We start from the raw sequence: 25350 nt of genomic DNA on the forward strand, positions 1-25350 counted from the left end.
ACGCGACGACTCTTCGAATTGAGCAACCTCCAGCCAACCGCAATCACAACAATGGCCATGTCTTGTCGGTACGCCGCCCAGAGCTGTGCTCGCCACCTCCGATCCGCTCGCGCTGCCCGGGCACCCACACAGTTCGTCCGTATCTCAGCCGTCTCGAGGAGATGGAACTCGACCGATGCCGCTCCCGCCAACCCTAAGATCGAAGCCATTGTCGATCAGATCAGCCAGCTTACTCTTTTGGAGACTGCTGACCTTGTTTCAAGCCTCAAGGTTAGTGCGGACAATAATTGGGCCTCAATTGAACTTTGGAGGGGTTATTTTGTCCCCGTATAATTGCTAACTAGAATCTTTGAATAGACTAAGCTCAACATTCCCGATATGCCCATAGGCGGCTTCACTGCTGCAGCTCCCGCTGCTGCCCCAGCCGCCGCCGAAGAAGCTGAGGAGGCTGCTCCCGTTGCCGCCGAGAAGACACTCTTCACCCTCAAGTTGCAAGGATTCGACGCCCCATCCAAGGCCAAGGTTATCAAGGAGATCAAGAACATGCTCGGTCTGAGCTTGGTGGATAGCAAGAAGTTTGTCGAGAGTGCACCCAAGATGATGAAGGAGAACGTCCCGAAGGAAGATGCTGAGAAGATTATCACCGCCATGAAGGAGCTGGGCGCCACTGTGGTAATGGAGTAAAATGGTTGCATCTCTGGGGCGCGACGACTGGCGACTTGGCACGATAGATGGCTGGATTGCATGTGTAAAAACATCTGTACTAGTATCTAACAATATGTACCCTTAGAAAGGCTCATTCAGTGATGGGTTCTTTTTAATTATGATATCATATTGAACAAGTGTATTGCTCACTCACATGCGACCTCAATTCTCACAGCGGGTCGATATGAAACCTCGCTACTCTAGCCAGCCATGCCGAAAACGACGGGTATCAATACTTTTCTCTCAATCCCAATTCGAGCCCAGAACCGAACGCCGTTAAATATCCATAACAATGCAAGATGTTTCAGTTCCGTTTAGTGACGGTTGCCGTTCGCTGCTCCATGATGATGCTGGCAACTAGACTGTATCTCCATCTCTTTTTGAAAGTCGTCCAACTCTTCGGTGAGCAGACGGTCGTCGTCTTCTCCAAAGTCACTCGTTTCCTCCCACAGTTTGTTCATCTCAGCATTCTCGGCTTTGGGGACTGCCCAAATGCTTTCGCGCTCACGCTTGTGGCGCTCACGATCCTCCTCGATTCGTTGCTCAATTTGACGTTTGTCAAGCTGGTGTGATGTGCTCCGTCGGCCTGGCTTAGGTATGGTTTGTGAAGGGGGCATGTCTGTCATCTCGACGTCTCCATTTGGTGAGGCTAGACCTAGGTCTTCGACATTTGTCTCACGTTCTTTGATGACATCTTCGATCTGGCTCACTGCTTGCGACTCCAAGTACCCTTTTCCTTGAAGACCTTGCAAGACCTGCACCGGCATGTGAGCCACAGGTTCTAGAACCAATCTGGGGTTGCGCCATGGTGCGGGGATCAACTCACCTTTCGGACCACTTTGACGTTGGCAGCTCCCGACCCATCATCCGGGGCGACAGCATCGACGACACGGATAATGTCCCGTTGCATCATTCGAATGTAGTCGGGGTGCCCATCACGTTGCGCCATATCTAGGAAGTGCTCGATAAAGTACATGATATTGGCACGTATGTTCATATTGTTCTGCTACCTTGTGTCAGTGGTGAGTTCACTGAGATGAATGGTCCCACTTACTCGTTCAAGCTGTTCAAGGATGCACGAATGCAAGTCCTCATCCATATCTCTGAACCTTAGCGCATATTGTGCGGCTTTCTGAGCAGATGTAACTGATGCGTTGAGATGTTGAAGCTGTGAGGTGAAGCGCATTCGCACTTCAAATGGGTCGGCCATGTTGAGAAAGCTGTGAGTTGGCTGTGCAAAATGGAATATCTCAAAGCGATATTTATCGGAAGGTCGGAAGACTTGAGTAACAAACCACGGCCTGAGAGTCTCACAGCCAAAGCCCACAAGAAAGGGCACCCAAAAGCTTTGGTATAAGGTAAGGTAGTTAGTTACAGTATGTAGATGGTTTAGCTGGATTGGGTGGTAGGTGAGAAGCCCAGATAATTTGTTGATGGGAGGTTGATAGTGGGTCTACAAGGGAAAAGAGCTGTGCCACGTTGTGGCTGTGCTGCGGTGAGCGAATTTGAGACTTTGAGAGCGAGCGGGAATAACCAGGTCTCACCGTCCCGCAATATCAGTCAATGCTTTGGGTGTCATTTTTTCCTTTTTCTTTGTCTCCAACTTCATCCCTCCTTCACACAAAAAGAATCGACCCGGCCCGGACAAGCCGAAGGTGTATCGCATGGGTCTAACCATAAGAGGGTGCCGGTGAAAGCCTGCCGCGTGTGAGGTTTTCTGGTGAAGCCCTGAAGCATGCTCAGGGGCGGCAGATTCACGAATTACCTCACTTCACAGGGGTTCACTTTCACGGTCCAAGCTAGGCTTCGGGGCTTGTCTGGGAGAAGTCGGAACCCAACGGGAGGGCACTGACGGCCTTCATCTCCTGACATGGTGAGACTTTGCCTGTCTGCAATTTGCTTCGTCTCTTTTCTCGGTGAATAGCACCCGTTTGGAGAGTTTGTGTATAGAAACATCAACGTGCGTGAATCTCAAAGTTACCCCTTATTTTCGACGTGTTCCGTTTTTGCTTCGTCTTGACTGTGTGGCCAGGATGCGCATTGGGCAGCAAAAGCACTTTCCTTTACGTTACCTGGTAAAGTTCAGTATTTTGCGCGCATTTGCTTCTCAGTAAACAGGTAGCATTTGTTTATAAGTGGAATTTTCCTATATATAAATATGCTCTCTTCCTCCATTTCCCCAGCTTTGTAGTTATCTTACCTATTTTCAATCCCGTTTTTCCCCATTGCTTCCTCCACCAAGCAAACCACTTAGGCCCCGTCCTTGACTCAGGTAGCCTCTCCTCTATATCAAAGTTTTCCCCTCCATACAAAACTTTTGAATAGCAAGTGGTTTTTTTTTTTTTTCTTTACAGCAAACATCATGTCTCCCAACACAATGGCTCTCACGCCTTATGGCTCAAACGGCAGTACAGACCTCACAATGGCTGTTCTTGGTTGTGGTAAGTCAACAGAAATACCCCTGGCACCAGATGCAAATCGTCGTTTCCTCGAGGACGGAGTTTTGTATTTCTGCGGGTGCTTTAACACACAGCTTTCATCTGCTAACAAATCCAAGGAACCATGGGCGTTGCTATTCTCAGCGGTATCTTAAACTCACTCGCTGAGATGCAAGGACCTAAGCCCCTTCAGTCCCTCCCCAGGTCAGGAGCGTCAACTCCTGGCGATGAGGTACCTGAGCGACTACCTTCACGCTTCGTTGCCAGCGTAGCTACTGCCGCTGGCGCTAAGCGCGTCAAGGGCGCTCTCTGGGAGCATTCCTCCATTCTCAAGGTTGTCCACAACGATAACATTGGTGCCGTTCAGCAGGCTGAGGTTGTTCTGCTGACTTGCAAGCCATGGATGGTTAAAGAGATCCTTAGCGAGCCTGGCATTTCAAAAGCTCTGCACGGCAAGCTTCTTATCAGCGTCTGTGCTGGTATCACAGTAGAGGACATCGAAATCGCTCTCCACGGCGCTGTACCCTCTAAGGACCCAGAGGAGGATGGTCGATGCCGCATTGTCCGGGCCATGTGCAACACAGCTGCCGTGATCCGTGAATCGATGACTGTTATCGCTTCTCCTAATTCTCCCCTCGACCATGCCACCGAGAGCCTCGTTACCTGGATCTTCAGACGCATTGGCGACGTTGTCTACCTTCCGACTCGACATATGGATGCCTCGACAGCTCTGTGTGCTTCAGGTCCTGCTTTCTTCGCCCTAGTGCTAGAAGCTGCCATCGACGGCGCTGTTGCTATGGGCATTCCCCGTGCTGATGCTCAGCGCATGGCTACTCAGTCTATGAGGGGCACTGCTGGTCTTGTACAGAATGGCGAGCACCCCGCTCTTCTCCGGGAGAAGGTTTGCACATCCGGTGGCTGCACTATTGGTGGTGTCTTGGTTCTTGAGGAGGGCAGAGTCCGTGGCACCGTCTCAAGAGCTGTACGTGAGGCCGCTGTTGTGGCCGGTCAGATTGGAAAGGGGGCTGACGGTGTGAATGGCACCAGGTTTCCTGGTGCACGCTATGAGTGAATAGATCATGGTCACGATGCGGCCAGAACTTCCCGAAAAGTCCAGCCCACAATCATATTCATGTTCACGGCCTATCTCAGACCCTGAAGTAGTCTCGGAATTTCAATCACTGGAATCAGTCTGCGAACCGACACCAGAGTCCAAACAGGTCGAGGGGATGGGACCGGAAAGAAGACAAAATTCTAGTATCTTCTTCTATCTTAAACTTGATAGCACTTGGCAGTTCCTGCGGCATACCTTCAGGGGTAATTATTCTCACTTTTGTTAAGATAATTGGTTTGTTTGTTTGTTTGCATGGCATGGCATGGCATGGCACAGCATAGGTTAGGTAGACTGGATATAGGTGTAATGGTTTGATTTATACACAAGATTATACATTTTTCTCTGTCCATTATGTTCCCAACGCCTAGTTAATCCGTTACTTCGATTAAGCCTCACAAAATTATAATACATAGACATCTAAGAGTTCTCAACGCGAGCTTTCTTGCTACTGGTATCCTGCTCAGTTTCCTCTGTATCCAGCTTTCGCTTGCCATTTGCTGTTAATTGGCCTTGAGAATGCTTCTCTGAGCGTTCCAAGGCAGCCAGGATACGCGCATACTCTAGTCCGACACCCTGCAGAGTGTCATCAAGCTTGTCGACGCGCTCATGAGGTTCGATTTGAGATAGGACATCTTTGTTGTGGCGGTACAGTCGCTGCTTGACAATCAGACTCCAGACTTTTCCCTGGTGCTTTTCGTCTTGTGTGGCTTCTGGCTTGTCTCCATCAATGTCCATTGTTGGTCGTACTGATTTGGGAAGTTGAGACATGAGATGCATTTCTAGGACTCGGCCAAATTGGCGAGGGGCAATCTTAGCCTCAAGTCGAATAGTTTCGAGCTTGTCACTGCCCACAATCAGTTTTGGAAGAGTTCCCTTCCTAGGAATGGTAACTTCTGTATCAAGTCGCAGGTCGTTGAACTCGGACTTGGTGCGGAGGAATTGCAAATCGCAAATATCTCGCAAGTCATCGAAGGCTTCGTTTGGGTCCTCCACAGTGAACTCGTAGGTCTGTGGAATCTTATGGTAGTGCTCGAAGATGGTCTTGTAGAGTCGTGCTCCGTTGCCCTTGCCTTGGAAAGGGGGTAAAATAACGAATTGAGATAGTCTTGTTCGGGAGGGTAACTCGCCGAGATCCACCTCACCATTTGGCAGCTCCCACTCATCGCTTCGAGGCGATGCTGGGGGCGTGGGCGGCTGGAAATAGTAAAATCGGTAGATGGTTGAGTAGCCTACAAACACATACGAGGTCTTGTCCGCCACCTTTCGCTTCTGGTAAAGGGCAAAGAATGTCCATCGGTCGGCATCAGAGAGGTCAAGCTCTGTTGAGTCCATCTCAGGATCTTGGCCGATGTAGGTGCCGCCTTCGATGAATAGAGGAACAAATATCTGCAGGCGGCTGTTGAGTTGCTTGATAGCTGGGTCGGCGAGATTCCCGCGCCAGATTTCGTACTCGCCATCAGGACTATCGAAGGTCGCATGAAGGGTGCCGGGTGGTGACCAGTTGTCGCCCATTAGCTTGGAGCTCTCTTCGAAATCGGTTGCCTTGGCAAAAGCGACTGGGTACTGTTAGGATCTATTGCTGCGCATTCAGGGAAGAGTTACATACTCTTTGGCAAATGGTTGCCTTCCTCGAGAATAGCTGCCACATCTGTAGGCTCGGGTCCTCCAACAGCCTTGAATTTCTTGCTGTAGGATGTCTTCAAGTGCGGTCGCATATCGTTGGCGCGAAACCGCAGGCTGACCTTGAGATCTTTGTAGCCAAAGACCTGTTCTTCTTCGCCAAAAATCGAGTATGTGTGTCGGGGGTTGAATGTCGCCACATGCTGAAGGCCAGATTCGGAGGGAGACACCAGGCTGATATGAATCGCCTCATTGGCGTTGGCAAGCCCTTTAATAAATGTCAGTATTGGCAAATCAAGTTGTGACAGCGGCCAGACTTACACTCTTCGACGTTTGCCATTGTTACGCTTGCTCCTGTCGAAATTAATAGCAAATCCTCGACCAGAAACACAATGCGACCTGGTGCAACGATAGTCCTGAAAAAGATGGAACAAGTCGTGATGCGCTCGAGTTGTGAATGGTTGTCGTTGTCTAGGTGAAGGGACCACCAAAACGCGTCTTTACGCGATTCAATTAAAAGCGACCACCAACACTAGTCAGATTTTACGCCCAAATTTCCAGGCCAATCTACGCCAAAACGTGCGTGTGCCTTGTGGAGGAAATGACGTAAGATAAATCTAGTACGTACCCGCAGGCTAAGTCCGAACGGTCCGTGTACCCCTGGCTATCGCATGTCACTCAAGCCTCAGTCAATCAAACCAATCCATCTTTAGAACTTGGACTTTCGCTTCAACCTTATCCTTACAAATTTGTGCGCCATGCGCTTCGACACTTTGAAATGTTACACATAACAAGCAGTTCGTCGCCGGTTGGCTCTGCCATCTTCTCGTGCATCGCTTTAGTTGTCATATCCCTCGTCGTTCTCCTTATTCTACGATACTATCTCCCTCTACGAACAACACCAGCCTTTTATCTCATTCCCATCTTCTTCGCCTTATGGCTACCAACCATTGTCGTGATCCTCGTTCCGGTCGATCTTGCCTCGAGCGCAGTTACTGGTGATGAAGACTCAAGGGGAATATGGCTACCTGAGCGAGTCATACTTGTTTCATGGCGCATTTCATATTGGTTGACATTTGCCTTGACATGGTATGATGGTTTGATTGATGCACTGCGTCGCGTTGGAGGCTAACGAGTATATCCAGGTTTATTCTTCCGATTCTGGCCGAATACTCCGACTCTGGATACCGAGAACCATACGACAAATTCATGTACTCAGTTCGTAGTAATGCCCAGTTTCACGCCATCGTCTTGGGTTTTGGTTTCGTCGGGCTCATTTACTATGTCATCTCCTCCGGCTTCTCCTTCAAGGTCGACGTTATCAAGGGAACTATTATGGCTCTTGCATACTGTTGGGGATTGATTCTCGCCATCTATCTCATGGGTCACGGCTTAGTATCGATACCTCGACGACTCATGCGCGGCGCAAGCATCAGCGGACGACTACGACGACTCCAGAGCAAGGCGCCCAAGGTTTACGAAGAAATGGAGGACTCGATTACCAAACTTGAGGATATTGAGGTTCAGGTTGCCGAGCTTGGCCGACGCAAGACAGGAAGCGCAAACACATACCGAGACTGGATTGAAGAACTGCAAGAAATGGCTAATCTTCCTGAGTCGCAACCCCGAGGCACCCGATTTGGTTCCAGCTCTGATAACAATATTATCCCACATGTCATCACCGAAAAGTATCTCGCCGACCTCACTAGGAAGTATGTGCGCGCCAGACACGCTCGATCTCGATACGTCAACGCCTGGAGTGACCTTGTTCAAGAGGCTGCTGAAACCCAAGCGATCCTGGACTCGGCGGCATCGAAAAAGCTCGACTTTGGCGAAGTGTCACCTCATGCAACGTTTTGGGAAAAGACCGTCATCCTGACACCATATACTCGATACCTCTACTATTACCAAATCTTGCCTTATGCTCAAGTCCTTCTCGGTTTATTCTTGGCAGCAGCGTCAGCTTGTATCGTCTGGTCTGAGGTCGTCAAGTTTGCATTCCCCAAGCTTTCCATTATCAGATTAACTGTGGTCCATCATTGGGTTGGCGACAAGCCTGAGGTCGGCTTCGCTGGACAAGCCATCTCGTCATTCTGGATCTGCTACATGTGTGCAGCGGCACTTATTTCGATGACTGAGGTCAAAGTCTGGCGGGGTCGCGCTCTTGTTCGACGTAATACCGCTCATGAGTCCGCTTTTTGGTATGCGATGCAGGTGGCTAAACTGACCATTCCTATCTCTTACAACTTTATCACCTTCCTTTCGAGTCAAGTCTACAACAAGACTGTCTTTTATCACTTTCTCGGGCAGCTCATCGACTTCACGCCACTGGGTCGTTATTTTGACGACCTCTTCCCTGTGGTCGTGCTATTCCCTGTCTTTGCTACCTTATTTGGCATTTACGGTCGAGTCAAACGAATCTTTGTTGGTATGGATGTAATGGACGACGAAGAGGAGAATGGCACCACTTATGGCACTGGCTCCTGGCGCGAAGGCCGAGATCTCATCTCTCGGGAACTCGGTGGAAACACCCTCTTTCATCGCAGAGAAGATGCTCTTGCTAGAATAGGGGCTGCTGGAACAGCTGGTGGCAGATCTGCCCCAATTCTGTCTATACCATCCGCCCGTGGCGCCGCTTCTTCACCTGCTCGATCTCCCGCTCGAGCTCCAACTACGAATGCCCGTCGTGGTCCAGAGCATCGCTATGGTGCAAATTGGAATGACGAGCCGCCGGAAGACGATAACCTCTTTACCATCATTGGCCACCGTATGAAAAACACCATGGACGGTATTGAAGCCCCTAAATGGTTCAACGATATCAAGAAGCCAAAGTGGATGGGTGGCGATGATGATACTGCAGGTGCTGGATCATCGAGCTCTGGGCCTGATTTTCGTAGATGGTTTGGTGGTTCTAGCGAAGGCCAGATTCGTATCTAGCCATATCATTTCTATACATAGGCGGCGCAAGGTCTTTTGGGAAAAGCAAGAACTCTTTTGGTTTTTATTATGCTTTCATATTGTCTTATTTTCCTTACTAGAATCGGTATGGATAAACCGTCATGGAGTTGAAGGACTAATTAGGGTTTTAATGACGTGTCCATGCCCAAGTCATTTCTTATTCGAAGACCGACATGAGGAAACATACTGGATGCCACCTGGATATCATGGAGGCAGCTATTGATACTGTCATAAGACGTTCAAATTTTCAACGTATCGTATTTATATAGGCAAACATATATATCTAATGCATCGTGTTCGTCAAACTTGGTTCTATCTATGAAGTAAAGTCGTCCATATCGTCACAAATGGCATCAAAATGTGTTCATGGGTCGTCAAACGCGTTGTAGCCAAGAGTTTCCATAATGGCATCAAAATTTCAAGCAATGGCTTGCTCTTCCTCAAGGCTTTGGAGGTGGGCTGACAGTATTCCAGGTATTGGCTTTACTCATCGTCCGCTTCCTGAGGGCAAACATGATCTCCTTTTCCATCTTGTCGATGTTCTTCTCCAGGTCTGCGTCGTCCTTTTTGTGCTGCGCTTGGCGACGTTTGTCGATAAACATCCAGGCTCCGACTATCAGCGCTGTGATGGGAACCGTTATGGCAAAGTATACCCAAAGCTCCACAGAAATGACAGGGTCGGCATCTGGGCTTGGATATTAGCAACGGCAATAGATAATGGAGAACCATAGCAAACCTTTTCCAAAGTCAAAGAATGTCATGCTGAACACGGATGCGAGATATGTTCCGGGTAAAAACAGGGCACCCATGAGCGACAGTGTCTTCATAGCCGTACTGTCTCGCTTGCTAGCATGGGCTATTCGCCTCTGCTCTCCTGCAATTTCAAGATTCAGTCTGGCTTCACGCTGTGACATGATGTTATAGAGCTATCCAAGAAATCAGTAACATCCTGTGATGAGTTTGAGGGTGACTTACTGCTTCCCGCTGAACCTTAAGTCTCTCAAGAGTTGTATGAATGTAATTCTCCAAGCCTTTGAGCTTAACTTTGTAAAAGTCCAAACGAGATGCCATACTTCGATGCAATTTTTGAATTTCTTTGCGGTGCTTTCTTTCAGCCTCAATTTGCTCCTCGGCTGCGGGAGCCAGTGTCATCCAAGCAAAACGAAAGTTTTCCATAGCCTTTTCCATCTCTTTGGCTAGTGCTTCATATGCTTGAGGTCGTTTCCACATGACATTGCCATGGCACTCAACCAGATCACGACTCAGACCATCGATATCGATAAATCCGTTTTGAAAGTACTGTTCCTGCTCCTCGACTTCATTGCGCAAACTCACAGCATTTTCAAGACGGCGAAGCCAGTGCCGAGCCTTTCGCTGTTTCTCGTCATTTTCGGGAGATAGATCATACGTAAGGATGATAATAGGGAGTAGCATGGGATGTCCAACTTGGTTAGCACATGCTTTGAGATGAGTCAAGGACTTTTCAACTTCTGAGCTGGGAGTGCCTTTAATGAAGCCGGTGGTGACACCGGTCTTGAGGGAATGCGAGAGAAGCATCTCCCAGCCTCTTGTTCTCCCCTTCTTGAGGACATCCGATTTACGGTGAACGATTTCTGAGAAGGTGTCAGTTGATGAAGTTTAGGAGCCTGGGGAAAAAGAAACTCACGCAAATGGGGATCATCTTCATCCTGGTCATGAGCAGACCAGAAAAAAGGACCAACTACTGAAGTCGTTTCGATTCCTCGACGTGGCAAGTTCAAGGTACGAACCATGGAACTATATCTCTCTGACGGAAGTGATATGACCTTTGGGAGAAACGTATCAGGATGCTTGGCGTTCTTTTGAACTCTTGGCGGCGGTGTTAGTGTGCTCTATCTCGATATTTTGCGACTTTGAATCTCACATTATTCGAACACCACTGAGAAGCTTAGTGCCAGACCTCAGATGATCTGGCGGCGCAAAGGCACCCTATCCTTGTCAATCGAGTCCTGTGGTTTGAGATGCTTTACAGTTTAAAAACATTTACTTACCCTTTGATGAAGAAAGTTGTCAAATTCACCATCGGGCAAGGGGTGTTCCTCGCAGACATCGTAGAACGGATCCTGGTGAGTCCATTAGCAAATAAAGTTCTTGCTATAAAGTCCATTCGAGACAAACCGAATAATTGAAAACCTGGATATAGCTCGTCTCTTCTTTGACAACGCGACACTGATCAACGTAATGTCGAAACAAATAGTCTTCCATTGCGACCACGATGCAAGAACCCGAGCTCAGATGCTGGGTGTGCGGTAGATATAGAAGTATCTCTCTGTAGGTATCCAGAGACTGCTGTTGTTTAATTGATTGAAATAGATCTCTCACTTGTCCTAAAAAAGCCACCTCCACCGGATTCGCTGCCCGTCTTGGGCCTTGCAGCTCGCTAGTCAAAGCTTGGCGAGGGGCTTTTTGGGGAACTCGGTCGAGATGTGAATGTACAACTTGGTAAGAGAGAAGAAAAGGGAGAAGCAGAAGAATCGGTGAGTTTAGAGGTAGGTATAACAATATGGCAGGGATTGTGAGTACCCAGGTATTGGATGAGGCTGAATCAAATGTCAGAGTGACATTGAATAAAGTTGGGACCGAGAAATGGACAATTCGGTTCTGATCTGTCGAAACAAAGGTCAATGATTAAATGGGCTGGTTAATTGAAAGGAAAGGCCTCTTCTTGTCTTGCTTAAAGCGAGTGTTATCAATCCCAACCTCGTGACTTTTCAATATTTTGTTTGAAAGAGGCAGCAACGACGGAGGACCTTCTCTTAGCGGTCCGTCCCTTCAGAGATTGATGGCGGCCGCTCCCAAAAACCCAACCCCAGCTTTACTTAGCGCCACTAAAAAGAGGAACCCGAACCCGTTCTTGAGTGGAGAAACGGAACTTGGTGAGCCATTCAATCACAGCGAAGGAAGATGAAGCAGAATTGAGGAGGAAACGTCATAGCCACGTTGATAGACTGCAAATATCGATGGAACTGCACATATTCATCAATTGCGCGACCTCATGAGCAATAAAAGATCTATCAACAATCACCGAGACGAGTTACACATATTGTAGGTACTTAGTATAAGGATGCCGTAGTACTGATACTCGTTCAAGGCTATTCTGTGGCCTACTTGCATAGGATATGTTCACCTGGTTTCCCAGCCCGAGCTCATCAACCAACAGCCAACCAACTCTCCAACCAGATATTCCCAGGAGCTTTCTTTTTCATTCCCCCAATCGTGCAATTGCGTGCAACATGAACCAACGACAAATAACACAGTTCCAGAATCTCATATCCAAGAGTAAAGCGCACCAGCATGAACGCCCACCCAAAGTTGATTGCATCAAGAGAGGTCTGTTTCCAACCTAGTCATACAAGTGCATCCATAATTCGCTCTCAAACACTTTCTTAAAACTCCGTAAACATGTGACCGTATCTGCAAAGGGTTAGCTTGACTAATTAATCGAGACTGCAAATGATCACTCACTCATCTGGTGCCGTAACGAGGCCGTACTTCTCAGGATCCTCAGGGTAACGATCGAATTGACTCGCGTCTCCGGCGCCGGCCTTGACCGGTGGTGTGTAAGGTGCGTCAATGTCCTTCCTAGCTAATCGATCCCAGGTGACTTCGGCGAACCAAGGATGGTTCTTCACGTCATCTGGACCTCCGTAGAGATTACCTAATCGCTTTGTGAGGTCGGCTGTGATCAGACGTTCCAGAAGATTTTGAGCGTCCGCATTGACGTATGCCGGATATTTAACTTTGCCTTTGAGAATATTTTCGTAGATCTTCATTGGAGATCCACTATCCCAGAAGGGTGTGTAACCGCAAAGCATTTCGTATATCAGGATACCCAAGGACCACCTGATACGCCAAACATGTTAGTCCATTTCTGTTCCATCACCAGTTGCAAGTCCTCACCAATCCACGGATTTATTGTAGCCTTTGTTAGAGACCACTTCAGGAGCTAGGTAATCCGGTGTACCACACAGAGTCCAAGTCTTGTCAGGCACTCGCTTCGCGAAACCGAAGTCTGTGATCTTGAGATGGCCATGTCGATCGAGTAGCAAATTTTCTGGCTTGAGATCACGGTATATGATGTTCTTTGAATGGAGGTATTCCAAAGCTAAAGTGACCTCCGCGGCGTAGAATTTGGCAACGGGGTTAGGGAAACGCTGCAACGTGTTAGTCAGGTCAATTGAGTTTTGGCGAAACTCATATAAAACTTACTCCCGACTTCCTCAGAAGCGAGAAGAGCTCTCCACCTTCAACAAAATCCATCACCATGTAGAGGTTCTTTGGGTCCTGAAACGTGCCCCAGAGGGTAATAAGGAAAGGGTGCTTGACGTCAGCTAGCATGCGACGTTCGTCATTGGTATGTTCGACCTGCTTCATTTTGACCACCTGGGCCTTCTTGAGCACCTTGACTGCATAGAAACGCTGGTTGTGCTTCGATTGGACTAAATGTACTCGGCCGAAGCTACCAGTTCCAAGCGTCCTCAAGATATCGAAGTCACCCAACGAGTATTTCCCCTTTGTTACGCGCATGACTGAACCGGTGCTAGCGTTCTGTTGGTGGTGCGGCTGGTGTTGGTACTGCTGTTGCTGTTGCGCTTGATTCTGACTCTGGTTCTGCTGTTGCTGGAACTGCTGAGATGGCTGCTGGAGTTGTTGCTGCGCCTGCGACTGTTGCTGTTGCTGCGGAGGCATACTCGGCTGTGGCAGAGCCTGCTGCTGCTGCTGTTGGAGGGCTGCGGGATCAGTTCCGGGACTGACGGTCTGCGGTCGATGGCTATCTATCGTGGCGGCTAGATACTGCGGGTTGGTCTGGCCGTTGTTGTAGGAATTGTCCTGAGCATTGTGCTGCTGCTGTTGCTGGGGCGGGTTGATAAGGTTGTTGATGCTAGGTAGGTTTTGATGATCGTGATTCATAGGACTGCCTGCACCGTATGAGGGTTGATGGAGGTTAATTGCGCTCATATCTTCTTGTTGTTGTCCGTCAGTAGCTCCTGTCGCCTGCTGATTCGGCGCAGAAGATTGATCCGATTGAGGCACGGTACCTTCCGGAATCTGATCGGGTTGTTGTTGTTGTTGCTGCTGCTGGTTCTGGCCGTTGGTTGGTTGAGCACTTGGGGCTGAGGTGGATTGCCTGCTTGTTCGAGGCAGGTGAAAAGCTTTAGAGATGGACTTGGACCTGGAGGTGGTAGGAGTAACTGGACTAGTTGGACTTGAGGCAGAAGGGTCAGAGTTGCCCTCTCTGGTCCGCTTTTTCTTGAGAAACCCCAGTGAAGGCATAGGGTAGTAATAGTGTGACGACAGAAAGAGAGGGGGGAGAGAATTGCAAGAGAAGCGGGGAGGGGTTGAGAGATAGGTAGGTAGTAGGTAGGAGTGGTGGTGGTTGCGGTAGAATGGACCCAAAGATGAGGAAACACTCTCTGCAGATCGATCGAACGGGACGGAACAGGTCAGTTTACCAGCCCAGCTTCTCGGCTTGGTTTGTGGTGGGTGTAGATGGATCCAATTGTGGGATATCCGGTTGCGTTATGCCTTACTGAGAGCTCTCCAATTGATTGAGAAGAGGACGACAGATACAGAGAGATAATAGAGAGTGTGACAAATGGATGAGACGGCAAAGTTGGAAGGATTTGAGCACGTTTGCTTCTCCAGGACCAGCAAGAGGTCAGTGAGCTCGCCTGGTGCAACCTAGCCTGAGCTAACCTTGCAATTGGAGCTCCTTCAAGTTCAGGTACAGCACCGTAATAGTGGGGAGAGGCTGGAAACTGACGTGCTGGTCTGGTCTGGTCTGTTCAAGACTGGCCTGTCTTTTCTGTGGGGGAGCTCTCTTTCAGCTCACTCGGATGTTAGGCCAACAACGGTAACCAGAGCTATGGGTTTAACAAGCATGCATGGATAGGACAGGAAGAATAAAGACAATGGTCGGTGGTGAGAACCTGGGCTTTGTTTTTTTTGGTTTCGTAAGTGAACAAAGGATTTGGACTCTTGGCGCATTCCACCCGAGGCCGGCAATTGGATGGCTGATGCTATTCCTTGGCTCTATCTGGTGGCTGGCAAAGGTAGAGGGATAGGATACGAATAGCCAAAGATCCCTCGTTTGAGAAGTTCCGTACGTTGGACGATGCTTTGGTTTTCGCTTTTTCGCCGTTTAAACAGCCAAACCAAAACTGAGCCCGTCTAACTGGGGGTGATCAAAAATATTCGCACAAGTCAATGTGATATGAATGATTGTGAAGGCAAGGCAAGCCAGGACAAGGCACACCTCAAGCAAGCTAGTAACAGTACAAGGTTTAAGCAGGCTGGTGATGATGTAGTAGTTGGAGCTTCGCCCACAACGAAAGTTGCCCCTCTTTTATGATCGGATCAACGATTGCACACCAGGGGGAGCTGATACTGATAGGCGCAAGATGATGTAGCGACTTGTTGTTGATGCAGGTTTCTTCGCTCTTGTGAGCTCGCTTGCGGTGCTTTTTGTCCGTTCGAGTCCAAGACGAGGCGTCAGCTTGTCGAGACGATATCTCTTTAGCGGCAATTGGTTGACTGATCTGCAAAGTCTAGCATGTAGTAGCTCGCAGTATCCGTGGGTGTAGCGAGAATGACACGGGCTAGGTCAGAGCATAGAGAGCAATGTGATGATGTCGATGTTTTTAGTAGAGGCTTTGGTAGAAGTGGGAATACCGAAGACAAAGGACAGCGAGTACTCGGCGATATGTAGGATAGTATGCAGTTGAGTCAGGCAATAAGATGAGACTGTTGGACGATGACGATGATGGAGATGGAGATGGGGATGATATGTGCAGAAGATCAAATCCAAATGAGATGAAAGTAATCAGAGGTGAATTGAGTAGATCCAAACAAGATGAGCTGAAATGAGGAAAAGTCGAGACAGCTGAGAGGGTTGGCGCCCTGTATGAGAGGGATCTCACTAGATCGGATTGGAATGGAAGGGAGAAAGCACTCAGCAAAGACAAAAGAGACAAGCAGGATCCGGTCGGTTAGTGGGTGTTTCAAAAGCTTACATCAGAAGCTACAGCGCAAAGGAGAACAACACAGCACAACGAAGTACGGCAAAGAGCTGATGGAACTACTATCTTGACATTGGAAGAGTATTTGGCGCTTGGCGTCGCTAGTTACAGAGAGAAAGTGGGCTGTCGCGAGTCAAAGGCGGGGTGGATGATCCGTGAACCGACGGGAGCTTCCTGTGTTAGAGGTTACCTAGGTTATTAGAGATAATGGAAAGGGAGAGAGGGCTTTTGTACGAGTGGATGATCAACTAGACCAACACCGACTCAAAAAGCTTCCTTGACACCAGATATAACTCAATCAAGCTCCCGGCTCAGGATTAGTGCGTCCGCTGGAACGTGTAGTGATTATCTAGATGAGATGATTTCTCGTGTGCCTGAATGCAGTGGAATGTTGTATCTCTTTTTGTGCTCAGTTTAATCACTAATAATTCGGATATTTGGAATCTATGTTATCTGAACATTTTGATCTGGTGTTGCACTGTGCTTTGCATGAAATCAAGGTCTGAAGTGCAGCTATATCTATTGTCTGAGGTTTGTTTTTGTTCTACTTATACCAAAAGGGGCTGTATCTTTTTTCTGAACTCAAGTTCCTATCTTGCTAATTCGTTCAAACCAGTTTGTCTTTCAACATCATAAATTAGTAGTATTTTAACCGTTATGGGTACATATTGAGGGCAACCCTTTTCATTATCAGCAGTTAGCTCAAAACCTCTCGTCTTTCCTGATGTTTCAAATATGTCCAAATCTGATCAACTGGCTTCGACAGTGGACAGTAAGTTCACTCAGTCGTGATATTGTGACCAATTCATGGCTATGAGCTTGCCTCTGTGTCTATTACCTATGTCTAAGAAAGTTAGTTACCCTGAAGTTCGCCGTTTTCAGAAACCATCGACGATTCTCCAACAAGCTAATTTGAACTTACCTATTAATTGATCATTGGTTGTGGAGGTGTATTTTTTTGCTGCTGCTGCTGCTGCTGCAAAAAAAAAAAAAAAAAAAAAAAAAAGCTCGATCAATTCGTCCCTACTGGTCTACGGACGATGTGTCCGTCCACGGTTTACGATACCAACGGTAGTATCGCTCAACGTAAAGCATCCCCTCCACTCACAACTCTCCCTTACAAAGTCAATTTCTGAACGCAGATTCTGAAAGCAGGATCATTCGAATTAGGAAACAGCGTTCATAACACAGCAAAAGAATAGATTGATTTTCGTATCACAGGTATGTCACAATGCTCACCGGCTTGTACCCTTCTCATCGCCTCTTCCCTACTCAAAAACACAGATATAAAAGATTCAAGGAAAGCTGAAAGTTGCTGTTTAAGCGGAGACTTTTTGTCTCATCAACTTGTTCCCGTCCCTTCATTTCAGGCGCTGGCGCCATTCGTATTCAGTTATTTCACCAGCCTAGAACCTGTGCGATTTGGCCTTGGCTCGGTAGGCAGTGTAGCCAACATAAGCACCGCCAGCAACAATGATGAACAGGATGATCTTGGTAAAGAACCATGTCCAGCTGCCGCCCTGCTTGTTGCCGTTGGTGGTCTTACCGGTGCCCTTGCGAGCTTTGTTCTTAGTGCCAGATGACTTGCCAGTGTTGCTGGTTCCAGGTTGAGTGTAAAGGTTCTTGGCCGACACCGAGATGATATCGTGGTTGTCGCTGAGCTCACCAGTCTCAGCAGTGAAACCGACATAGGCAATGTTGGGAATGGCCGGGGGCTCCTCGAGGTCGAAGCATGTCTGCCACTCATCCTCAACCTTGTACTGGAGCTCCAGCTTGAGTTGCTTGTCCTGGAAGTAGGTGAGGCGCATCTTGGTAGGGACACTCGCATGTCGAATACCACGCGCAGAGCAGCCAGCGAGCTCGGTGTGCTTTCCATCGTTGGACTTGTCGTAAGAGGTCTTGCCATCGCCGTACATGGCCATGACATAGGGGAAGACAACGCCAGGACGGTTGTTCTTGTAAGTGTCGATGAACACTCCGAGGCCTTCGAAGTTGTCGGGCCCTCCAAAGACAGTACCCTGCTGCGCACGCTGGCGGGTAATCCACATAGCAAAACCGTCTCCATAGAGCTGGTTCTTGCCCGAGATCTTGAATTCAACCTCGACCTGCCAGTTTGTTGCAGTGAGGGGAACTCGCGAATACATCCACCCTGACTGCGATGGACGATCCGAAGTAAGTCGGATGTACCTGTAACAAGTCAACCCATGTCCGAAGTATGTCGTTGTCAGCGAATTGAGGGTGCATACGAATCGGTTCGAATAATGGTATCTCCGCCAAAGTCGTACCAGCGGCTTTGCATGTCCGAGTCAAGGTAGGGCTGTTCGAGTAAAAGAGTTAATTAAACTGTCGATCTGTGGAAGTCTGCTCGCGTGCGCCGCAACTAACCTGGGTCAAGGAATGCGTCCTGAGCTAGAGAGTGAAGAACGTTAGCAAAGAAGCTCAAGACGATCAGCCATAAGAAGGCAGTAGCGCATACCGAAATACTCCTGATGTTATCGTCAAGATCATCAGCGCGGGCAGTCCATGCGAGCGCACCAAGGAGCGCCGCTGATAGTGAGGGCAACCGCATGATGAAGCTATATTATGATGGTGTCTATTCCCGGCTCTTTCTCTCGTAAGGGGCCAATTCAAGCTGGCTAGATATGGGCGCAAACCGCTCTAGGATGCGGCAACAAGATCGCGAGGTTTGATGCTGGAGTAGGAAGAAATTGACCACAGTGGTCGTTGTCAAAGTCGTTGTGACGTTACGGGTAAATGTAGGGGGATGTTAATCGGGACAGGAGCTAGCACAAGTGTCCTCTTCCTCTAGCCTCTGCCCATGGCCGTAACGATTTTAGGTGAGTGCTCCCCACTGCAGGTACTTTCCCACTCTGGACGCTGGAACCCCTGCCACTTGACCCTTGATGAAACTTTAAAGCCACATAATAGCCACATTTTTTTTCACATGCATATATTTATTTCACGATGTCCTAGGTCCCATCACACAACCTCTCAGCCCCTATTAACCATTTACTTACCTGCTAATGACCATGGTTATGCTGTATCGATATGGGAAATTTATTCACCCCCGAGAATCAGAAGCAAATCAGAGTTCATACACGAGCTTGTAACCAGAAATCTTGTCATCCCGATACTCCTGAAACCCTTGCACAACAGCGTCCAACCCACCAGGGATAACTTTTGGTTTGTTAGGCTTGATCTTGCCCTCCTCAATCCACACAGGGAGTTTCTCATTGAATTCGGCACGGAGTTTGTGATCGTCTTCGCTTGCCTATAATACTATCAGTTTCGGCCACCGGTGCAATTGAGGCACTTACAGGAAACTGAGCCTTCTTGTACTGGATAACTCTGTTGAAAGCGGTCCAAACAAGCACGGGTGTGACTTTGGTCTGCTTCGTCACATTTTCAGTGAAGCTCTTATCAGGCCTGACAGTAGTGAGGGTGCCACCATTCTCATCAATGGCTTGAGATGCAGTGGTGGAAGACATTTTGTTGCCAATGGCGTCGAACACATATTGCAAACCAGGGGCGGTATCCTTGATCGATTTCACCACATCAGAATCGTTATAATCGAATACATGGGTTGCCCCAAGTGACCTGACAAGGACTGCAAGTTGTGGCAATCTTGAACCCAAAAATTGCTGCAATCTGAATGGCGTATTGCCCAACGCTCGCTGGTTCATGTCAACGCTTCGTTCGAAGCATGAGCAGCTAGATTACTTACAGCTTCCGCCCCAAATCAAGACAACAGTGTCCGATTTAGTACGGTCAATATCAAGACAATCTTTCGAAAAGAAGGCAAGCCAAGCCGTTATAGACGCTAGCGGTACAGTAGCAGCCTCTCGGAGTGAAATGTTCTTGGGCACTCGAAAGCAGATACTTTCATGGGCCTTCGTGTATTCACTAAACGCTCCTAGACCTTTAACTTCACCTAATCATTTTATATCAGCCGTGGCATGCAGGCATGGTGATGTTCAGCTTACCACCCCAAAGAAGGCCGGCAATCGTATCGCCTTCTGCTATCTTGGAAACTTCTTTACCAAGACGCTCGACTTTGCCTGTGAAGTCACAACCAAGCACAGCGCCGTTGCCAAAGAGGTTTAGGTCGAAAGCCTGGACTGCAAAGCGTCAGTATTAGGATTTCATAATAGTTAAGAAAAGACTGACCATCCGTTGGGTCAAGGCATGCATTGTGCTGAGAACCATTTTGAAGGGTCGGGTAGACCGTATAGTAAAATCGATTTTCTATATGAAATTATATAACTTTATTCCAACACAAGTCGGAATTGCTCTGATATATTCCTATAAGAATGTATGACGGTACTCTCACGCACATATACCGTTATCCGATGTCTTGGTATTGGCTGTCCCGTCGGGTGTTCTGACTAGCCCACCCTCGACAGTTATTGGGACCTCGCTGCAGAATTGGCTTCACTGGCTTTTCGCCTCTACAGTTTTTCTACTTTCTTTGTATTAGCTTACCCTACTTCCATAAAAAAGGGGAGGAGGGAAAAAAGAAATAAAAAATACGGATGTCACCAGCAGGGTTCGAATAGTGAAAACCCCCCTCCCTAAAAAAATGGTGTTCATTCTCAAGTACATACTCCTCTTGACCAAGAATGCCATCAACCCGAGGTGCTTACAACGTTGTTAAGATAATATATATTTACCTGTCTTATCTGAGCCATAATTGGTAGGTTAAGGCGGTGCCCAAACAGGGTTGTATGCCAGTCATCCACAAGGAAGAGGGTGCAACGGAAAGATCATCCCATTGCCCTTCAGCAATACATATTTTGTACAGCCTTGCCATCTCGCACGATTAGAAATACCTACCCAGGCTGAAGCTCGCTAGTATGGTAGCTGGCGAGCAAATTCCTTCCGCTTTGACGGAAAGAGCCCGAGGACCAGCGTCGAGAGGGAAGGAGCCTGTCCGCCAGCTGCCCCGCAAGAGATCAGTAGCAGAGAAACGGAAGGCACCTCCAGCTGACTGCCAGATCAGTGGCAGAAATTGGGGCACTACAAAATCCTCGGCTTCCGTCTGTTGATGTTCTTCTTCTTTTTCTTCTCATGCTCCTCTTGTTGAATGTGAGTTACCCCGGGTCAAACCGGGGGAGGGGGGGACCATTCTCAAGTATCACAATTTTTGGAACCTATAGGCTTTGCTTCTCTTTCTTGGTAGTCTTGAGTAGCTTCTTCTGCCAAGGGTCTGTCTGTTGTATCCTTCGGGCTTCGGGCTATCCATGTGAACAATTTTTTGAAACCTCACGCTTGACTTTCAGTCTCGCAACCTCTCTCTTTTTTTTTATTGAGTTCTGGGCCTTGTGCTTGGTCTTGAAGAAGAAAACCACAACTTGTCCACATTGGGCTGGGGGAATTTGCCCAGTAAGGCAGGGCACCGACAGTCGTGATTTGAATTCCAGCTCCTCAAACATGATGTCCAGTAAACTTCGCTGTTAGCCAAGAAGAGATGGACGTTAAGTTCCGCCGAACCCCAGTCTTGTGTATATCTGTCGTCTGATGTGACAAAGCTAGAGGGAACAGGCTATGTGAACAGATAAATTGCTGAGATGAAAGTCATGGGTATAAGGACCGTAATGCTTCTGTAGCGATGTGCGATGGCGTTGGGCAATGAACGACGATAAACGGAAATCTTGAGCTTATCATAGTGTCCACCTTGACTCGGACTGATGTCGGGAGGCGGCGACTAATGTATGGCCCGGTCGGCTTGACTCGGCTTCTTAGACGGAATCGAGGAAGCAATAGTCCCTACACCAATATGCTTATGTCCCGGAGCTCCTCAAGCTCCGATATCACGCTGCTGGAAGTCATGAACTCAACCCAGCGACATTTTCCGAGTTTCAAAGAAGGTTTCGGGCTCGTGACTCGGATTGGCGGTCCAGATGCGATGGTGAATTTGGCAGATTGTTTAGACTTCTGTAGCGACACCGGGTGGAAGAAGGCCGGTCTTTGTCCTTTTCGGGTAGGAAACGACCTGTCGTTCATTGGATATTTCTAGATCTTCGACTTCGATAGAGCCGCATAGGCGTGGGTTCACGTCGTTGTTTTGACCGACGGTTTGTTGACATTCATTAAACTGGAACATGAGCTGAGGCCCTCAAAAGTACTACTGGCTGCAACTTACGTCTTGTCTGGCAATACATCCATGTCTCCATATTCGTTATCCAACCCTCTCATGTAGCCGTTCTGATAACACACGGCACCGTCCGCCGTAAACAGTTTCTCCTAGGGCTGGCTCGAGTCCCACTGTTCGAGGGCAGTAACGAGCATCAGGCCATCGAGGGTTTCACAGGCGTTCTGCGCAGTGCTAGCAATGGCGGTCTAACCCCCTCCTATCCATGCCTAGTAGCAGCGGTTGGATTACAGCGGATAACGTAAACGAATATTTCGGCGAGGACGGCAACTGGATCGGGCCCGGCGCCAAGGAAGCGCTGGGAAAAGGTGTAGGGAGAGTGCGAGATCGCGATGAAGCTGAGGGAACCGGGGGGATGAGAAGCGTCTAGCTCCTGGATTTGACAGGAGCACCTATTTTTCGGTTTCCCATACAAATGAATCTGGAGGGAATTCGAAAGTGGCCCAGTGGCTGGCGAGATTCCAACTCGAACATCTCCGGATGACATATAACGAGAAAGGTCACCACTTCGGGCACTGGAGAGGAGTGAAAATCCCAAGACCTCACTCAGCGTAAATTGCTGCAGTTTCTGTTCACAGGGAAGACATGAAACTGACGACGTGGGCGTGTTCGGAAGCCCCACGCCAGAGCCAGCACCGTCAGTTTCGGGAATAACAGATCCGGGCAGACTGGAGATCAGCACTACTTCCGATGCCGCCTAGGTTGGACGTTATGTTTCAAGGCCAGAGGACATCTATACCAGACTTGTAACCAAGCAGGTCAACATCGGGGATATCAATGTGGTATCTCGAGGAGAAAACTCAGGGTGTTTCACAGTACAGGAAACGGGCCTCAACTACAACTAAGGCTCTTAACGCCCAACACATGCTCTCTGCTTGTAATGGTAACATCATTGGTGTACATGCAGGGTACAAAACCTGTCATGTCTGGATATGGATACCTATCCCAATATGTGATTGTGAGAAATACAGAAACTTAGCTAGAAACCTCAAGAATTCGAGGTTAAGTGGTTGAATGTGAAACTATCATTAGCTACCAAACCCAGAACCAATATCAACGTCCATTGACTCGTACAAGCTGCTGGGTTTGATTTCAATGAAGTAGCTGCTGAGCCGCGTCCACCCTGCCCGGACCGTTGGTTTTTCCAGCCCGCTACGTTTTTGCGATAGACAGGCGCCCAAGCTTTGCTTCATGACCGACAACGTCACAACTGTCTAAACCAAACATCACAACCATGGATTCCACACAAGTCAAGGCTGCTGTCATCAAGCAGGTCCAGCAGGAGGCCAACCTGGTTAACGCCCGCACTCTCATTGAGGTACGCCTATTTCGCAATTCCTCACCTTGCGCTCCAAGGCTAATACTGTCCCATGATAGAAACTCCAAGAGACCTGCTTTGAGAAGTGCGTCCCCAAGCCCGGAACTTCTTTATCGAGCGGCGAGACGACTTGCATGACCAGTTGCATGGAGAAGTACATGGCCGCTTGGAACATGGTCAACGCTGCCTACATCGCCCGATTAAGGCAAGAATCTGCTAGCTTGCAGAATTAAAGAAGCGAAGATTCTCAAAATAAAAAAACCAACGGTTTGCGACAATGTTTATAAAAGCGCAGGATTGTAACATATTGTGACAACACGGGTCGGATGATGCCTAAGAGGAGATATTATCATGTACGAAGAACCGATTAAGGATAGAACAGGGCAATAGACGAGCTGGAGGAGATATGACTGGGATGTTATGTCAAAAGCCATGCTATGTCGTTCTATACAACCTTCTTCACTTCCTGAGTTTGGGTATCTAAGCTCCTCCAGCGGCCTTTCTCGCTTCTTCGGCCGCTCGTTTTCGCGCTAGGTATCGCTCCTTCGCGCTTGAGATTTCGCCTTCTGTCTTACGGCTCTTCGCTGCTCGCTCAACTTCTTCTTTTTGTGCCGCTTCTTCATCTCGTGATCGCTTCATTGACTGCGCGAGCTGCTCCTCGATCATGCGTGACTGTCGTTCTCGTTGAGCTTGCTTTCTCCCATACTGCTGATTTGTGACATCCTTCCGCGGCCGCTCGGCTGGTCGTTCCGCTTCGCGTTGGACTGATTCTTTCTTCTTTGCGCCAACGTTTAAGCCACCCCTGAGAAGCTGGCGCTTGTCGACCACTTGACCGTCTTCGTTGATGGCAACTGCAGCGCCCTTCTCGTTGAGCTCCTTGGCGATATCGGCCTCTGTCTTCTCCTTCTCTTGCTCGTCGTCATCTGCAATTTCTTCCTCGGGTGCGCCGTGCTTGGCCTTTTCCTCAGCCGCCTTGACAGCATCGGAATGCCTTTGCTCATCTTTATCGAGAAGTTTTCTGTAGAAAGCGGACATGCCGCCGTCCTTGTTCTTCTTTGCCTCTTCCTCTTCCCTTCTCCTTTCTTCCTCTTCAAGCCTCTTATTCTCCTCCTGTTGTTTCCGATATGCTTCTGTGACAAACTTTTCCTTGTCGGCAAATTCCTCCCCTTCGGCCTCTCGCTCCCGGGCAATTTTCTTCTCCTCCGCAATCAGTGCGTCGCGCTTCCGTACATCAGCTGCCTGCAGGATGTTTTTCATATATTTTGGCCGTTTTTCTTGATCCTCCTTCGTAGCCTGTTTCTTTGGTTTGAGAGAATCGTAAACAGAATCGTACTCGTAGACGCTAGCATCGACTTCGGCGGCAGCTTCTGCATTCTTCCGGGAGGTCAGAGAGCTGGAGAGATCCCCAAACATCGTGTTCGGTTGACCCTTGGATTTGAGCTTCGGGGGTTGAGTCGGAGGACCACCCTTTGCTTTGCCCAATTTCGTGATATTCGTTTTTGTCTCTGGAGCGCGACCAAAGTCATCGAATTCTCCAATCTCTTCAGCTTTACCCTCCCCGCCGGCACCGTCGTTATCCGAATCATCATCGTCGCCAAACATAGGCCTTCGCTTTGGTGGAGCGGGCTTCGACGTGCCCGGCTTCTTGCTAAGGTTGAGGCCAAAGGCCAATGGTTTGCTCATGTTGGGTATTCTTATAGAGTCGTTGTAATATGAGTTGGATGATGTGTTGAGCATGTGTAGATGTTGCGCGACGTTAGGAACGGTGGACCTGGCAAGTTGAAAGGTTAAAGTTAAACAGCCTTGACTGAGGGTCGCGACGAAGGTGAAAGGCTCAGCGGAGACACCTGAGATTCAAGGTCACATTTCAATGAGACAGTATGGAAGTATAGAAACTCTAACAGATCCAAGAACAACAGAAAAGATTAAAGTTGAGCAGTTAACAATACAATTAATTGTTTCCCTCTATATATTTCTGCTTATGATAA

General features: G+C 48.5%; 11 protein-coding genes across 11 annotated transcripts; 4 read left to right on the forward strand and 7 right to left on the reverse strand.

The window, feature by feature from the left end:
* Positions 1–51: 51 nt before the first annotated feature.
* On the forward strand, positions 52–684 carry BKA55DRAFT_534214 (ribosomal protein L7/L12 C-terminal domain-containing protein; the record flags this gene model as incomplete). Its single annotated transcript, XM_046189573.1, has 2 exons — positions 52–270; positions 358–684. 2 exons carry the CDS (start codon positions 52–54, stop codon positions 682–684), a joined length of 546 nt encoding a protein of 181 aa, XP_046055252.1.
* Positions 685–925: 241 nt separating this feature from the next.
* BKA55DRAFT_179752 (CTD kinase subunit gamma CTK3-domain-containing protein) lies at positions 926–2190 on the reverse strand. The gene is made up of 3 exons (XM_046185042.1): positions 1760–2190; positions 1532–1708; positions 926–1460 (listed from the first exon to the last, which is right to left on the reverse strand). Exons 1-3 carry the CDS (start codon positions 1913–1915, stop codon positions 1020–1022), a joined length of 774 nt encoding a protein of 257 aa, XP_046055253.1. The 5' UTR covers positions 1916–2190; the 3' UTR covers positions 926–1019.
* Positions 2191–3067: 877 nt separating this feature from the next.
* BKA55DRAFT_589841 (pyrroline-5-carboxylate reductase dimerization-domain-containing protein) lies at positions 3068–4215 on the forward strand (the record flags this gene model as incomplete). The annotated part of the gene is made up of 2 exons (XM_046195004.1): positions 3068–3146; positions 3263–4215. 2 exons carry the CDS (start codon positions 3068–3070, stop codon positions 4213–4215), a joined length of 1032 nt encoding a protein of 343 aa, XP_046055254.1.
* Positions 4216–4590: 375 nt separating this feature from the next.
* Positions 4591–6408, reverse strand: BKA55DRAFT_555612 (acyl-CoA N-acyltransferase). Its single transcript, XM_046191648.1, has 3 exons — positions 6199–6408; positions 5864–6145; positions 4591–5813 (listed from the first exon to the last, which is right to left on the reverse strand). Exons 1-3 carry the CDS (start codon positions 6215–6217, stop codon positions 4675–4677), a joined length of 1440 nt encoding a protein of 479 aa, XP_046055255.1. The 5' UTR covers positions 6218–6408; the 3' UTR covers positions 4591–4674.
* Positions 6409–6560: 152 nt separating this feature from the next.
* Positions 6561–9124, forward strand: BKA55DRAFT_555613 (LMBR1-like membrane protein-domain-containing protein). Its single transcript, XM_046191649.1, has 2 exons — positions 6561–6966; positions 7023–9124. Exons 1-2 carry the CDS (start codon positions 6656–6658, stop codon positions 8812–8814), a joined length of 2103 nt encoding a protein of 700 aa, XP_046055256.1. The 5' UTR covers positions 6561–6655; the 3' UTR covers positions 8815–9124.
* A 151-nt stretch (positions 9125–9275) lies between these two features.
* Positions 9276–11079, reverse strand: BKA55DRAFT_499240 (uncharacterized protein; the record flags this gene model as incomplete). The annotated part of the gene is made up of 7 exons (XM_046186637.1): positions 9276–9520; positions 9572–9740; positions 9811–10448; positions 10502–10683; positions 10739–10803; positions 10866–10937; positions 10993–11079. 7 exons carry the CDS (start codon positions 11077–11079, stop codon positions 9276–9278), a joined length of 1458 nt encoding a protein of 485 aa, XP_046055257.1.
* A 1181-nt stretch (positions 11080–12260) lies between these two features.
* Positions 12261–14148, reverse strand: BKA55DRAFT_500185 (camp-Ser/Thr protein kinase PKA1; the record flags this gene model as incomplete). The annotated part of the gene is made up of 4 exons (XM_046186729.1): positions 12261–12288; positions 12340–12717; positions 12775–13028; positions 13084–14148. 4 exons carry the CDS (start codon positions 14146–14148, stop codon positions 12261–12263), a joined length of 1725 nt encoding a protein of 574 aa, XP_046055258.1.
* A 2751-nt stretch (positions 14149–16899) lies between these two features.
* On the reverse strand, positions 16900–18704 carry BKA55DRAFT_555624 (concanavalin A-like lectin/glucanase domain-containing protein). Its single transcript, XM_046191650.1, has 4 exons — positions 18370–18704; positions 18279–18302; positions 18140–18210; positions 16900–18080 (listed from the first exon to the last, which is right to left on the reverse strand). The coding sequence occupies exons 1-4, from the start codon at positions 18460–18462 to the stop codon at positions 17300–17302; spliced, it is 969 nt and encodes a 322-aa protein (XP_046055259.1). The 5' UTR covers positions 18463–18704; the 3' UTR covers positions 16900–17299.
* Positions 18705–18978: 274 nt separating this feature from the next.
* Positions 18979–20099, reverse strand: BKA55DRAFT_589847 (chaperonin 10-like protein; the record flags this gene model as incomplete). Its single annotated transcript, XM_046195005.1, has 5 exons — positions 18979–19164; positions 19211–19500; positions 19618–19824; positions 19877–20006; positions 20061–20099. 5 exons carry the CDS (start codon positions 20097–20099, stop codon positions 18979–18981), a joined length of 852 nt encoding a protein of 283 aa, XP_046055260.1.
* A 3179-nt stretch (positions 20100–23278) lies between these two features.
* On the forward strand, positions 23279–23595 carry BKA55DRAFT_501180 (mitochondrial import inner membrane translocase subunit TIM13; the record flags this gene model as incomplete). Its single annotated transcript, XM_046186806.1, has 2 exons — positions 23279–23362; positions 23422–23595. 2 exons carry the CDS (start codon positions 23279–23281, stop codon positions 23593–23595), a joined length of 258 nt encoding a protein of 85 aa, XP_046055261.1.
* A 247-nt stretch (positions 23596–23842) lies between these two features.
* BKA55DRAFT_499267 (coiled-coil domain-containing protein 55-domain containing protein) lies at positions 23843–25045 on the reverse strand (the record flags this gene model as incomplete). The annotated part of the gene is made up of 1 exon (XM_046186642.1): positions 23843–25045. The coding sequence occupies one exon, from the start codon at positions 25043–25045 to the stop codon at positions 23843–23845; it is 1203 nt and encodes a 400-aa protein (XP_046055262.1).
* Positions 25046–25350: the final 305 nt, after the last annotated feature.

This window comes from Fusarium redolens (assembly GCF_020744475.1).
Source record: "Fusarium redolens strain MPI-CAGE-AT-0023 chromosome Unknown BKA55scaffold_2, whole genome shotgun sequence".
Taxonomy (NCBI): Eukaryota; Fungi; Ascomycota; class Sordariomycetes; order Hypocreales; family Nectriaceae; genus Fusarium; species Fusarium redolens.